Source organism: Stomoxys calcitrans, chromosome 3 (assembly GCF_963082655.1).
Source record: "Stomoxys calcitrans chromosome 3, idStoCalc2.1, whole genome shotgun sequence".
NCBI classification, from domain to species: domain Eukaryota; kingdom Metazoa; phylum Arthropoda; class Insecta; order Diptera; family Muscidae; genus Stomoxys; species Stomoxys calcitrans.
In genome coordinates, this window is record NC_081554.1 from 65,571,705 (window position 1) to 65,587,840 (window position 16,136).

The window sequence follows — 16,136 nt, forward strand, 5'->3', positions numbered from 1 at the left end:
TTCTATATTTTTTCTTTCAACTAAACAAAACAGATGATAGCACATTCATTCGCCCAAAACAGAGATGTTGAACATTTTGCAATTATTTGCCGAGAACGTAACGTAAGGTAACGTAAGCAGAAACGAATGTACAGTTGAACCTCAATTACATATCCGGTTTGTTCGGGACAGAGCCAATGGCTGGTACTGTGTTCGTTTTTCACCGCTGATTACTTTTTTGAAACATTACGAAAATAATAATAATAAAATAACAATTTCGTTAAAATTTTACCATAAGTATTGAGGGAATGTTCTATTGAATGAAATTAGCAAGTTTTTTTTCTTTAAAATCCGTTATCTAAAAAAAGTAAACGGCACAAAATATAACGAAAAGTGAATATGGTACCAGTCTTTAGTACCGAAAATCGAAAATACGGTTAAAAGAGATTTTTCTGCTGTTTGAGTATATTAGTTGTTGTTGTAGTAGTGTGTTGTACACTGAGGCCGCAGCCCTTCCCAATGAAGGACTTCATCGGGTCAATCCGGTACGTACAACCGGCAGCTGTGGGATTGAGTAGATTTGTATGTATGCGACGTAACCAACTTTACCTCTCGATCTGAAATTTCTGGACTACCATTGTTTTCAAGAATTCTCAATAGAGCGCTGCATGCCTCCATTGCTCGAGGTATACTAGGGTAATTTTTGCGTTTTTGAGTCTCCCCAATTTTGACTTTTCTGTATCGCTATCAGCCTGGTATTCTTCGCTTATGTTTTGAGACTCAATTATGGTCACACCTGTTTTGCTAGCTTAAAAGAACTGGTTTATTAAAAACTAAAATATTATAATATGTGTGCTCAAAAATTTGGACAAATTTGCTTGTCTCCATTGCTGGAGCTATAGTAGGGTAGTTTTTGGGTCTTTTGAGTTTCCCTAATTTTGATTCTTCGGAATCCCTATCAAACTCATATTCTTCGCTTTTGTTCTGAGTCTCAATTATGGTAACACCTGTTTTGCTATCTCAAAAGAACTGGTTTATTAAAAACAGCATCGAACAGCAGTTTTATTCAACTGTTTAATTCAAATAGAAAGCAAACGAGAGTAAATGCTGTTCTTACTCTCCTGCAAATTTTTACTGGAAAAGTAGGGAAACAGACCTAATTTCACAATTAGGTGTTGTAAAAAATGGTACTTAAAAATTAACGTTTAATTCAAAAATAATACTAAATCAAACAAGTAAAAAAGGAGCTAAGTTCGGCCGGGCTAAACTTTGGATGCCCACCACATCGAGAATATATGTAACCACCTTTCGCCATAATCCGATGAAAAATGCATAATTTATGCCCCCACAGCAACTACATCGAAATATGGTCCGATTTGGACCAAATTCGGCCTTTTGGTAGCTATATCCAAATATAGGCCGATCTGAGCCATATGTCACTGTTTCAAATTTGTGCGAAATAGGATTATAATTGCGCCTTATGGCGCCAAGACCTTAAATTGAGATATCGGTCTATATGGCAGCTATATCCAAATCTGAACCAATCTGGGTCAAATTGAAGAAGCATGTTAAAGAGCCTAACACAACTCACTGTCCCAAATTTCGGCGACATCGTACTATAATTGCGCATTTTATGGCCCCAGAACCTTAAATCGAGAGATAGGTCTATATGTCAGCTATATCCCAATCTGGACCGATCTGGGCCAAATTGCAGAACGATATCGAAGAGCCTAACATAACTCACTTTCCAAATTTTGGCGAAATCGGACAATAAATGTGCCCAAAACAAATCTGGACCGATCTAGGCCAAATTAAAAAACGATGGCGAAGGCCCTAACACAACTTACTGTCCCAAATTTCAGCGAAATCGGACAATAAATACGCCTATTATGGGCCCAAGACCATAAATCGAGAGATCGGTCTATATGGCAGCTGTATCCAAATCTGAGGAAGGATATTGAGTGGCCTAACACAACTCACTGTCCCAAATTTCAGCAAAATCGAAGCTTATATAACCTTAGACCTTAAATCGGTGGATCGGTCTATATGAGGACTATATCAAGATATAGGCTGATATAGCCCATCTTCGAACTTAACCTGCTCCATCCTTCGGTGGTGGGTATAAAAAAGTATGTGGGGCAGAGTTGCCACATTACTCCCCTTCCCAAGTAACCTTGAAGCGAACCTTTCTTTCTGAGGCAGTAGTATAGGCCGGTGGTATCTGAGGCTCAGCGCGAACTTGATTGTCTCCTGTCTCCACTTTTTCATAGCATGTAAAGGCAGATTTCAGTCGGTCGACATTAATGTTCGTTGGCTTGCTGTTGATATTAAGCTTGAAGAATTTGTCATTTCGTTTGGATAACAGGCGGTTGGCGGTATGGCAAATACTGCAGATTAAGTGTGCAATTTTTTTTTCGATGAATGGGATTTTTCCCTCCACCATGGGATGGGGGCATACTAATTTCTTCATTCTGTTTGTAACTCCTCGAAATATTCATCTAAGAGCACATCAAGTATATATATTCTTGATCGCCATGACATCTAGCCAAATCGATCTAGCCATGTCCGTCCGTCTGTCTGTCGAAAGCACCCTATCTTCCGAAGGAATAAAGCTCTAGAGGTCGCAATTATTACCCGATTTGGCCGAAATTTGTTGCAAAGACTTCTCCAATGACATTCATTCTGAATCGGTCTATAGCCTAATACAGCTGTCATATAAATCGATCTCCCTATTTTACTTCTTGAGCCTCTAACGGATGCAATTCCCATTAAAATTGGCTGAATCGGTCTATAACCTAATACAGCTACCATATCAACCTATCTCCCTATTTTACTTCTTGAGCCCCTAAAGGATGCAATTCCCATTAAAATTGGCTGAATCGGTCTATAGCCTAATACAGCTCCCATATAAACCGATCTGCTAATTTATTTCTTGAGCCGCTAAAGGATGCAATTCCCATTAAAATTGGCTGAAATTTTACACAATAACTTCTACTATGGTCTCCAACTCTCAATTCGAAATCTGGACCGATCTGAGCCAACTTAAAGAAGAATGTCGATGAGCCTGACACAACTCACTGTCCCAAATTTTTATAAATGCGCCTTTTATGGGCCCAAAACCTAAAATCGAGAGATCGGCCTATATGATAGCTATATCCAAATCTGGACCGATCTGTGCCATATTGCAGAAGTATGTCGAGGGGCTTAACTTAACTTACTGTCCCAAATTTCGACGACATCTGACAATAAATGCGCCTTTAGTGGGCCCAAAACCTTAAATCGAGAGATCGATCTATGTGGCAGCTATATCCAAATCTGAACCGATCTGGGCCAAATTGCAGAAAGATGTTGAAGGGCTTAACACAACTCACTGTACCAAATTTTGGGGAAGCTATATCCAAGTCTGGACCGATCTGAGCCAAATTGCAGAAAAATCTCGAAGGGCCTAACACAACTCACTGTACCAAATTTTAGTAAAATCGGATAATAAATGTGGCTTTTATGGGCCTAAGACCCTAAATCGGCGGATCGGTCCATATCCACATCTGCAACGATATGGGCCAATTTGAAGAAGGATTTCGAAGGACCTAACCCAATTCACTGTCCAAAATTTCAGCAAAATCCGATAATAAATGTGGCTTTTATGGGCATAAGACCCTAAATCGGCGGATCGGTCTATATGGCAGCTATATCCAAATCTGGACCGATCTGGGCCAAATTGCAGAAAGATGTTGAAGGGCCTTACACAACTCATTGTACCAAATTTCATCAAAATCGGATGATAAATGTGGCGTTTATGGGACTAAGACCCTAAATCGGCGGACCATATGGGGGCTATATCAAGATATAGTCCGATATAGCCCATTTTCAAACTTGATCTGCTTATGGACCAACAAAGAATCTGTACAATGTTTCAGCTCAATATCTCTATTTTTAAAGACTGTAGCGTGATTTCAACAGACAGAGGGATAGACGGACAGACGGAGAGATATGGGTAGATCGTCTTAGATTTTTACGCTGATTAAAAATATATATGTGGATGGATGTGTTGCAAACGGAATGACAAAATTAATATACCCCCATCCTTCGGTGGTGGGTATAATAACGATATCCTCTTGATGGTAGAAGGGGCCCACAATGTCGATATCGATATGTTCGAATCTTGTTAGTGGAAGATTGTAGCTGCTGATAGGTGCTTTACAATGTCCTTGAATCTTAGCCTGCTTTACTGCAATGCATTCTCGGCATCATAGTCGGCAATCTTTTCTCATTTAAGGCCATATGAAACGTTCTGAAATCAACTTTATACATTTGGCGGCTCCAGGATGACTTATGTTGTGAATAGCGTTGAATGCAGCAACTTTGCGAAAATGCTTTGTCAGAAAAGTTTGTGCCTTACCAGTTGATATATCACAAAAAAATCCTGCTCGGATCCTGGAATGCGAAATCGTTTTTTATCTCAACTGTGAGAAATGTTTTCAGCTCCTCCTCATTCGCTTGACTTTCTGATAATTTCATATACCCCATGTTGTCTGATGTATGTAGTGCTTTGATTGGAGAAAAACCGTTCGTCCGCTTTGACTTCTTCAGATCGTAAAGGGCGTGCTTAATAACCGATTTTGATGAAATTTGGAACAATTATATGAACAGGTTAGCATATCCGCCTATGACGCTGAACGCATGGGTTCGAATCCTGGCGAGACCATCAGAAAAAAATTTCAACGGTGGTTTTCCCCTCCTAATGCTGGCGACATTTGTGAGGTACTATGCCATGTAAAACACCTCTCCAAAGAGGTGTCACACTGCGGCACGCCGTTAGGACTCGATTATATAAAGGAGGCCCTTTATCATTGAGCTTAAAACTTGAATCGGACTGCAATCATTGATATGTGAGAAGTTTGCCCCTGTTCCTTAGTGGAATGTTCATGGCAAAATTTGCAATTTTACATGAAAAAAAGTCACAAAAGACCAAAGCGCTTTGAAAATCTGCCTATGTTCGGCCATAGAAAACAAATGTTCTGTTATAGCCACCGTAGAGTATGATTGTATTGATTAATTAATCTTCTGATCAACTCCCGTGCAGACAGATTTTCCGCCATGACTTTTTAACAAATCATTTTTCACTTTTCCAAATCATTTGTTCAATTTTCATGCGTCAGCTCAGCACGGAGGCATATCATTTCCAACCAATCTAAACAAAATTGCTGTTATACTAAAATTATACTTAATCCCACTGCTGTAAATATAAATAATCAAACAAAATTCTCTTCGAATTTTTAATAACAATAGAGATTACCACCTAATTCAGCCAAGTACTTTCCAAAGACTCGACCCGTATAAAAAAAAAAAAAACATAACAGAGCAATTATTTGATATGACTGCTGGCCATGGTTAAATATAAAAGTCAGTTACCATTCCAGTGGCTAATCAGAAGGCTACCAGCAATTGGTGCTTTCATTTCGCCCTAAGTAAAGAATAACATCTCTAGCTTGCACATCGATTGATTGAACGAAATAAAGTGGAAGTGATCGAGACGTGATAAAATTTGCTAAAAGGTGTTCCATTCCAGTGCCATTTGCCAACGACATTATCATGAAGTGTGCTCTAATAGTGCTGTTTGCCCTTGTGGCCGTTGCCACTGTCAGTGGTAAGTTTGAATGGTGAATCCGAAAAAACTGTCTAACTGATAGTTTTTCGATTTTTGAATGAAAGTGAAAATGGCAGCACGCTTGTGAAAAGTGTAAATAAAACCCTAATGAATTGGCAATAAACTACAATAACATATAAAATAGATAGAAGTATTAGCATACTCATGTGTAAAATAACATAAATCAAGCGTTAATGAAATGTCACTGACCCCATTTACAATTGAAAAAAAATGCGGGTGTAATTGTACAAGTAAAAGTGTGCTATGTTCGGCCGGGCCGAATCTTGGGAACCCACCACCATGGAATCTGCAAAAAAGGTTTACATAATAAATTTAATTGAAGGGCATAATTTTATTCTACTTACCAAACTTCTATCAAACCAGCAAAAATTAAAGCTTCTAGGAGCTGAACATGGATAATCGAGAGACCGGTTTACATGGGAGCTATATCAGGCTATAAACTGATTTGGACCGTACTTGGCGCAGTTGTTGGAAGTCGTAATAGAACACCAAACGCAAAATTTCAGCAAAATCGGACAAAACTTGCGGCTTGTAAGGACTTAAGAAATCAAATCGGCAGATCGGTTTATATGGGAGCTATATCAGGTTAAAACCCTACTCGGATCGTACTTGCCACTGTTGTTGAAAGTCATAACAGAACACTACGTGCAAAATTTCAGCCAAATCGGACAAAAATTGCGGCTTACAGGGGCTCAAGAAGTGAATTTGGGAGATCGGTTTATATAGATGCTATATAAGGTTATAGACCGATTCGGTTCGTACATGGCACAGTTGTTAAAAGTCAAGAAAAGAACACTAGGTGCAAAATTTCAGCCAAACCAGAACAAAATTGCGGCTTCCAAGTGATCAAGAAGTCAAATCTGGAGGTTTGGACCGTACTTGGCGCAGTTGTTGGAAGTCATAGCAGAATGTTATGCGCAAAATTTTGGCCAACTTGAATGAAAATTGCAGCTTCAAGGGGTTCAAGAAGTAAAATCGGGAGATCGGTTTATATGGGAGCTATATCAGGCTATAGACCGCTTTGGACCGTACTTAGCACAGTTGTTGGAATTCATAACAAAACATTACATGAAAAATTTTTGCCAAGTCGGACAAAAATTGCGGCTTCTAGGGGCCCAAGAATTCAAATAGGTAGATCGGTTTATATGGGAGCTTATCCAAATCTGAACCGTGTCTAGCTTTACGCGTTTGACCGCTATCGTGATTTCCACAGACAGACATACGAACGGACATGGATAGATCAGCTCAGAATGTCGAGACGATCAAGAATATATGTACTTTGAAAGGTCTTAGATCAATATTTCGAGGTGTTACAAACGGAATAACAAGATTAGCATGCCCGCTTTTTGTACCCTCCACCATAGGATGGTGGTATACTAATTTCGTCATTCTATTTGTAACACCTCGAAATATTGATCTAGGACCCCAAAAAGTATATATATTCTTGATCGTCATGACATTTTAAGTCGATCTAGCCATGTCCGTCCGTCTGTCTGTCTGTCGAAAGTATACTGATTTTCGAAGGAGCAAAGCTAGGCGCTTGAAATTTTGCACAAATACTTTTTTCTAGTGTAAATTGGTTGGGATTATAAATGGGCCAAATCGGTCCATGTTTTGATATAGCTGTCATATAATCCGGTCTTGGGTCTTGACTTCTTGAGCCTCTAGAGGGCGCAATTCTCCTCCGATTTGACTGAAATTTTGCTCGTGATATTTTGGTATAACTTCCAACAACTGTGGTAAGTATGGTTCAAATCGGTTCATAACCTGATTTAGCTATCATATGAACCCATCTTGTTTCTTGACTTCTTCAGCTTTTAGAAGGCGCGATTCTTATCCGATTTGGCTGTAATTTTGCACGTGGTGTTTTGGTGTCACTTCCAACAACTAAGTACGTTTCAAATCGCTTCATAACATAGTATAGCTGCCATATAAATCGATCTTGGATCTTGACGTTTTGAGCCGCTAGAGGGCGCAATTCTCATCCGATTTGGCTGAAGTTTTCCATGAGATGTTTCGTTATGACTTCCAACAACTGTACTTAGTATGGTGCAAATCGGTACATAACCTGATAAAGCTGCCATATAAACCCATCTGGGATTTTGACTTCTTGAGCCTCTAGAGGGCGCAATACCATGTGCGAAAATTCAGTCAAATCGGAGGAACATTGTGGCTTCCAGGGGCTCAAGAAGTCAAATCGGGAGATCGGTTTATATGGGAGCTATATCCAAATCTAAACCGATATGACCCATTTTCAATCCCGAACGACCTATCGTGATTTCGACAAACGGACGGACGGACATGGCTAGATCGACTCAGGATGTCGAGACGATCTTGCCATGTCCGTCCGTATATATACTCTATGGGGTCCTAGATCAATATTTCGAGGTGTTACAAACGGAATGACTAGATAAGAATACCATGGTGGGTATAAAAACGTGGCTGGTGATTTAAATAAATTTGCGGCAAACATAAGCTGGATTATTTAAAAATTTAAGAGTTTGTTTTAAAAGTTTTTAAAATATTTTTGTCGTTTGAAGTCATGTTTGAAAACATTAAAAACAAATAAAAGCGTGCTAAGTTCGGTCGTGCCGAATCTTGGGAACCCACCACCATGGATTATGTTAAAAATTTGTAAAAAATAAATTTAATTGAAGGGCATAATTTTGTTCTACATACCAAACTTCTGTCAAAACAGCAAAAATTAAAGCTGCTAGGAACCAAACAAGGATGATCGATAGACCGGTTTATTTGGGAGCTATATCAGGTTATAGACCGGTTTGGATCGTACTTGGCATAGTTGTTGGAAGTCATAACAGAAGTTTAATCGGGAGATCGGTTTATATGGGAGTTATATCAGGTTATGGATCGATTAGGACCATACTTGACACAGCCAAATCGGGCAAAAATTGTGGCTTTCAGGGGCTTAATTGTGGCTTGGGAGCTCTATCAGGTTATAGATTGATTTGCATCATACTTAGCACGTTGTTGGGAGTCGTAGGATATAAAATCGGGAGTTCGGTTTATGCGGGAGCTATATCAGGTTATAAAGCATCATACAGAGCAAGAGAAGTGTTGGAAGTCGTAACGAAATACTATGTGCAAAATGTTAGCTCATTCGGATGACAATTTAGTATTCTAGGGACTCAAGAAGTTGAGTTGAAGGACAACTTTATATGGGAGCTATATCCAAATCTGAGCCCATTTGCAATCCCAAAGACCTACATCAATAAGAATTATCTGTGCGATATTTGGAGCGGCTACCTTGACACATTATATCTAAACATAACTCGCTGTGTCAAATTTATCAAAATCGGGTAATAAATGCACCTTTTATGTGCATTAGACCTTAAATCTAAAGATCGGTCTATATGGGGGATATATCAAGATGATATAGCACATGCTCAAACTACACCAGCCTATGGACACAAAAAGCGAAAATTTTATAATAATTAAGCCCATGAATTTAAAAATCCATATTTAATACGGATAAGGAGGAGCTTATACAGCTCGTTAAAATTTCAGCAAAATCAGGCTTTAATAGGCCCAATACGTTAAATCGGCGGATCTCTATTAATGATAGCTATGTCGAAATATAGTTCGAAGAACATACTCGGTACGGATGTCAAGGGGCTAAATTTCAATGTCATCGGTAAATCGTTCTATATGGGGGCTAATCAAGATATTACATTGATGCAACTCTAGTAATGATTCTATGACATCATAAATGAAGATTACATCGAAATTGAAATAGCATTGTGCGGATTTAATAAGTCATATCTGTAGATTGGCCTATAAGAGAGATCTATCTTAATCAGTGATGGGCATGTTACACTGTTGAAAAAACGAACCTGTGCTTGTGTGAGTATTGTGAAACATCAACTAAAGGAAATAGCTTTGAAATAGAGTCAGCCGAACAAAACCACACGAAGTTGTTTACAATGTCCGTGTGCTTCTCTCTATTCGTTTTTATTATGCCCGCGGGCATAAGAATTTATGTGTGAATACGATAAATAGTGACACATAGAAGTACGGACATATCGTATCAGTGGAGCTTTAAATAATTGGTTAATTGTAGATTGTGTTAAATTCATGTTATATATGTTTTCTGACAAGTGAACAACTTAATACACTCAAAGTTCCCCATAAATATTGCAATGGAATTCCCCAAAAAGTTTGACGTTTTTTGAAATAAAGCTCATGTTTTACGCTATTGCCAACACACTATCGATTTTCGTGAAATTCGGGAATTTTTTATTTATATCTTAGGCCTTATTGGAGAGCGTGTCTCCCATATATGTATATTGACAAAAGTCATTGAATAACCATCAGACAGTATATTTTAGCATTGGTATTAATTTCACTTACTATAGCAACGCGCCTGGGAATTCTTTTGTGTTCTTTGGAAATCAACGCTTATCAAATTAATTTATTGGTTTCTTATAATATTTAAAATCATTTTCCGTAATCAACTAATACGTTATTGTACTTCTTAGTGGAAACACATGTGATAGCGTCGTAGTCTTAGATATGCCTGTTAAAGATATTGTTCGATGCGAAAGATTAGAAAACAATGCTAGAGGTAATTGCAAACAGTAGTGACCACTACATTGCTGATTAGATTAAAATCGCTCATTGTACATAGAATTGTTTAAATAATAAACCCATTGCCCATTATTAAACATAGGAGACGCTAAAACTTCATTAACTCATACACTCAAAATAACATATAATATGTTAGACAAGCTTTAGTTTGGCTGGCGAAATTTTTGTTTTTACATAAAATTTATTCAAAATTTTGTTTTTAGACAAAATTTTAGGAAAAATTTGTTTTTAGAGGAAATTTCATGGAAATTTTGTCTTTAGAGAAAATTTCATGGAAATTTTGTCTTTAGAGAAAATTTCATGGAAATTTTGTCTTTAGAGAAAATTTCATGGAAATTTTGTCTTTAGAGAAAATTTCATGGAAATTTTGTCTTTAGAGAAAATTTCATGAAAATTTTGTCATTAAAGAAAATTTCATGGAAATTTTGTCATTAGGGAAAATTTTATGGAAATTTTGTCTTTAGAGAAAATTTCATGGAAATTTTGTCTTTAGAGAAAATTTCATAGAAATTTTGTCTTTAGAGAAAATTTCATGGAAATTTTGTCTTTAGAGAAAATTTCATGGAAATTTTGTCTTTAGAGAAAATTTCATGGAAATTTTGTCTTTAGAGAAAATTTCATGGAAATTTTGTCTTTAGAGAAAATTTCATGGAAATTTTGTCTTTAGAGAAAATTTCATGGAAATTTTGTCTTTAGAGAAAATTTCATGGAAATTTTGTCTTTAGAGAAAATTTCATGGAAATTTTGTCTTTAGAGAAAATTTCATGGAAATTTTGTCTTTAGAGAAAATTTCATGGAAATTTTGTCTTTAGAGAAAATTTCATAGAAATTTCATGGAAATTTTGTCTTTAGAGAAAATTTCATGGAAATTTTGTCTTTAGAGAAAATTTCATGGAAATTTTGTCTTTAGAGAAAATTTCATGGAAATTTTGTCTTTAGAGAAAATTTCATGGAAATTTTGTCTTTAGAGAAAATTTCATGGAAATTTTGTCTTTAGAGAAAATTTCATTTCATTCACCAAAGGCCTGCAGACCCATAAGCCTTACTTCCTTTCTACTCAAAACCATGGAACGTATTGTGGACACCATGATAAAGAGTAGGACATCCAGTGAATTGCTCAAATACAAACGGAATGCCTATGTCAAGAGAAGGTCGGTGGAGACTGCCCTCCACGAGGTTATGCATAAAATTGAAGAATCCTTTGATGCTAAGACGTACGCATTGGCGGTATGCATTTACCTCCAGTGTGCTTTTAAAAATGTGCGGACCGACACAGTGACCCGATCCTTAGACCAGTACCAGGTGGACCGGGTCCTTAGAGGCTGGATAAACCATATGTTAAGGAACAGGTGGATAAATTGTGGGTCTCATGACATCAGCATAAGCGAGAAAGAGGCTCAAGGGACTCCACAGGGGGTAATTTTATCGCCACTCCTTTGGGTGGTCACCATAAATAACCTATCACCGATACTGACTGAGGAGGGATTTGAACCTGTTTTCTACGCAGACGATGTTATAAGGATCTGAATAAGCTATCCTGAAGTGCCGAAAGGGTCTTGCAGATGGCATACGACTGAGCTAGACCCAGGGCCTCTATGTTAACCCAGAGAAGACTGACATCTGCCTGTTCACCAGAAAGATGAAGATGGGCCAATTTGATGTACCACGTTTCCTCAATAGAACGATTTTTATATCAGACAAGGTCAAATTCTTAGTTGTGATCTTGGATAGGAAACTTAATTTGAAGTGTCACATTTCGGAATGTACTGGGAAGGCTCACAGATGTTGCGCACTATGTAAACGGCCCGGAAATGGGTTTGGAAATGGGTTTTGAATCCGAGGATAGTCCATTGGATCTACAGAAGCGAGATTAGAACAATGCTTACTTACGCCTCAGTAGTTTGGTGGACTGCTATGGAAAACAAGTGCAACATAAGGACCGTACAACAGGTTCAGAAAACATGTTGTCTTGGCATAGATGGAGCTATGAGAACCACGCCCATTAGGGCACTGGAGACTATTCGAAATATCCAACACATTGACATACAGATTAAGTATGAGGCAGCCACTGCGGCTATGAGACTTAAGGCGATGGGAGAACGGATAGAGGAGAGGAGCAAGCGGATACTGAGATGACACTTGATATCGGATACTGAGATGACACTTGAGGTCGAGTGCGAGACACTGCTGCCAAAGGAACAGTCTTGGATTGATGGAACTCTGGTATTGCCATCTGAGAGATCGTGCTATACAGATGGATCAAAGCTAGAGGACAGAGTGGGCCTGGGGGTTTACATTGACAACCCCAGCACTGCGATCTGTTTTCGACTGCCTGACCATAATACAATACTGCAGGCAGAGATTGGGTTCTCAATGGCGGTCTACATTGAGAACCCAAGCACTGCGATCTATCTTCGACTGCCTGACCATAGAACGATCCTGCAGGCAGAGATCCTGGCAATCACGGAATGCGTGAGTTGGTGTGGTGTTAATGCGAGGACGTCGTGTGCGAACATTTTTACGGACAGTAAACTGGTCATCAGCGTAATAACAACCAGGACGGTAAGGTCACGAAAAGTCTTCGAGTGTAAGAAGGAGATTAATGCCTTCTCTGAGCAAAGCAAAATCCTCATCATTTGGGTGCCGGGTCATAGCGGAGTAAGGCGGAATGAAAGAGCAGACGATTTGGCAGTGAAGGCCAGAGGACTGCAATAAACTTGGTTAACCCGAAGCTTTTTGGGTCGACGCAGTCCGAGTAAAGGGCGACGAATGCGTTTGCAACCCTTTGGACAGCGAAACGGTCGGTAGGACGGCGAAAATCCTATGGGGGAATCTAGATCGTGAGAAGACGAGGCTATTACTGAAAGGAAATAAAAAGGAGGTCAGTATAGATATTGGAAAATAGGTGCCGCAAGTGATAGCATGTGTAGTGTATCCCCATAGTGGCGTGGGCGGATTAATATCCGCACCCTCTTTTCAACCTAACCTAACCTAGATAATTTTTTTTTTGGAAATTTTGTCTTAAGAAAAAATTTTATGAAAATTTTTTCTATAGAGAAAATTTCATGAAAATTTTGACTTTTTTGAAAATTTTGTAAATTTTGTCTTTAGAAAAAATTTCATGAAAATTTTGTCTTTAAAAAAATTTCTGTAAAATGTTGCCTTTGGAGAAAATTCTATGAATATTTTATCGTTGGTGAAAATTTCATGAAAATTGTGTCTTTAAAGAAAATTTTCATGGAAATTTGGTCTTTAGATATGACTTCTTGGAAGTTTCGTTTTTTGGAAAATTTCAAAGAAATTTTTTCTTAAAAGTATTTACTACGATTATTCTCTTCTTTACAGCTAAACAAGGCTATGGTCCCGGCGAACAGGATTGGGGCTGGGTGGATGTACGCACTGGTGCCCACATGTTCTATTGGTTGTACTACACCACTGCCGATGTGGAGCATTATACCCAACGTCCTTTGGCTATTTGGTTGCAAGGTGGTCCTGGTGCCTCCTCTACCGGTTATGGTAATTTCGAAGAATTGGGTCCTCTGGATCTTTATGGAGAATATCGTAACTGGACTTGGGTCAAGGACATGAATGTCTTGTTCATCGACAACCCCGTGGGCAGTGGCTTCTCCTATGTCGACAATATCTTACAATTGCCCACTACCAACAATGGAATTGCCAAAGATCTCGTTTCGTTCATGAAAGGCTTTTACAAATTGCATCCTGAGTTCGAAGATGTGCCTTTGCATATTTTCTGTGAAAGTTATGGTGGAAAAATGTCTCCAGAATTTGCCTTGGAATTGTACTATGCCGTACAACGTAAGGAATTAAAATCTAATTTGAAATCTGTGGCCTTGGGAGATCCTTGGACATCGCCCATTGACTCGGTTTTGGCTTGGGCTCCTTTGCTATTGAATATGGTAAGTAAGAATTAGGATAAGTTCAATGAAGTAGAATAGAGAGGTAATTTTGTTAATTAATCTAGGGCATTGTTGATGATGATGGTTACGAGAATATCATGGTAGCTGCCAATAAGACTGCAGAACTTGTTGCCGAGGAGAAATGGACCCAGGCTACTATGCAATGGAGTGCAACCCAAACTGTTTTGTTGAGAGAGTCAAAGGGTGTTGATTTCTATAACATTGAAAAGCCCACTCGTGGTGATGCCTACACCCGCATGCTGTTGAGAAAGAACAACTATCTGGGTAAAATCAAAAGAAACTCTAAATTTATCGTATACAAATTAAACTTTTATTTGAAATTTCAGAGCAAATGTATCGCACCCTTGTTCGCTTCGATATTGACGAAAATCGCGACAAAATGTTGGATGATCTCATGCGTGGACCGGTTACTGAAGCCTTAGGCATTCCCTCACATGTTAAATGGGGTTCTCAAAGTGGCAGCACTTTCACCCGCCTCATGGGTGACTTTATGAAGCCTGTTATTCATGTTGGTAAGTACGTTAGATCTTGGGGAACATTAGAAAAGTTTCTAAATTGTCTTTCTTTTACAGTGAATGAACTTTTGGACAACACCGATTTACAAGTATCCGTCTACTCTGGCCATTTGGATTTGATTTGCGCTACTGCTGGTACCGTTAATTGGATTGAAAAAATGCGTTGGAGCTATCGCGATGAATATCTGAAAGCCCCTCGTTTGGGTGTTAGTGTTGATCGCATTTTGGAAGGCTATGAAAAGAGTGCCGGTAATTTCTCAATGATCTGGGTTAATCGTGCTGGCCATATGGTACCTGCAGACAATCCAGCTGGCATGAGCTACATTCTTAAGAAGTTGACTAACTATGGTTAAATATAAATAAAATGTGTAACAGGTTGCAGTATTAATTAAATGTTGTGAAATATTTTTAAAATTTACTGCCAAACCCAGAAACAAACTAATTTTATAAAGGGACGGGATAACTATGACCATCGCGCAGGCTGGAACTTTGAGCCCCAATCTGTGTGGTGTTCATCGTTATCACGAGAAGCTTAGCTGGGAGCTTACGCTCGCGTCACCAGGTTGCGGATAGTAGAATGCTACATACGGAGTAGCTGCAACTGCAGTCGCGGACAATCAGCGGTATCGAGTGGAGAGTCTCAGTGAGAGGCCGAGTGGCACTGGCTCTTGCTTAAATACTGAGTGTCAATGATGCTCGATACGACAAGGCGAAATATTGACACCTTTAAATAACCAATGGCCATCATGTTCCTGCGGCGATCGGTCGCATAGGTCGGAACGAGCTTGCTCACCTACGAGAGCTGACGAGGATCTCCACCTCCACATGCAAATGGGGCTACAACAACAACAACAGCCGAATTCGAAGAATTGAAGAACGAGTGATAAAAAGTTAGTTGTTTTGGGAGTTAAAGATATTAAAAGATTTAAAATACCATAGGTTCGTAGATATCCTCCCAATGCGATGACTTTAAAAAACATGGACAAAGTTTTAACTATTTAGGTTGTAAAAATTGTATTCATGAAAGAATATTTGGTACATTTCTCAGATTTCTTAATTTTCTTCGAAAGTTGAATTGATAATTAGAAAGAAAAGTTTAACGGATATTTAAATAATTGATTTGCAAACAAAATAATACATAAAGGAACAGTACAGGAACTTCTATCATACCAATATATGCGGTCTGATTCCTACTTCAGCTCTATGACAAGGGATTTACTGTTTATAGGCAAGTACATAGTAAATGGCTTTCGGCAGAGCGGGAAACTATTCAAAGAGAAGTTTTACAAGGGAAATCAGAAGAAGTCTTAAAAGACGAAGTCAATATGGTCGTTGGAATATTCATTATACCAGAAGAAGAAGGAAAAGTCTTAGATTGGTGGTCGTATATCAGACTTTGGAAAGGAATTTTAGATGTAATGTTGACAAACA

General features: G+C 38.5%; 1 protein-coding gene across 1 annotated transcript; it reads left to right on the forward strand.

Moving 5' to 3' along the window:
- Positions 1 to 5,407: 5,407 nt before the first annotated feature.
- LOC106081537 (retinoid-inducible serine carboxypeptidase) lies at positions 5,408 to 15,067 on the forward strand. The gene is made up of 5 exons (XM_013243552.2): positions 5,408 to 5,626; positions 13,598 to 14,169; positions 14,235 to 14,454; positions 14,517 to 14,702; positions 14,763 to 15,067. The coding sequence occupies exons 1-5, from the start codon at positions 5,572 to 5,574 to the stop codon at positions 15,056 to 15,058; spliced, it is 1,329 nt and encodes a 442-aa protein (XP_013099006.1). The 5' UTR covers positions 5,408 to 5,571; the 3' UTR covers positions 15,059 to 15,067.
- Positions 15,068 to 16,136: the final 1,069 nt, after the last annotated feature.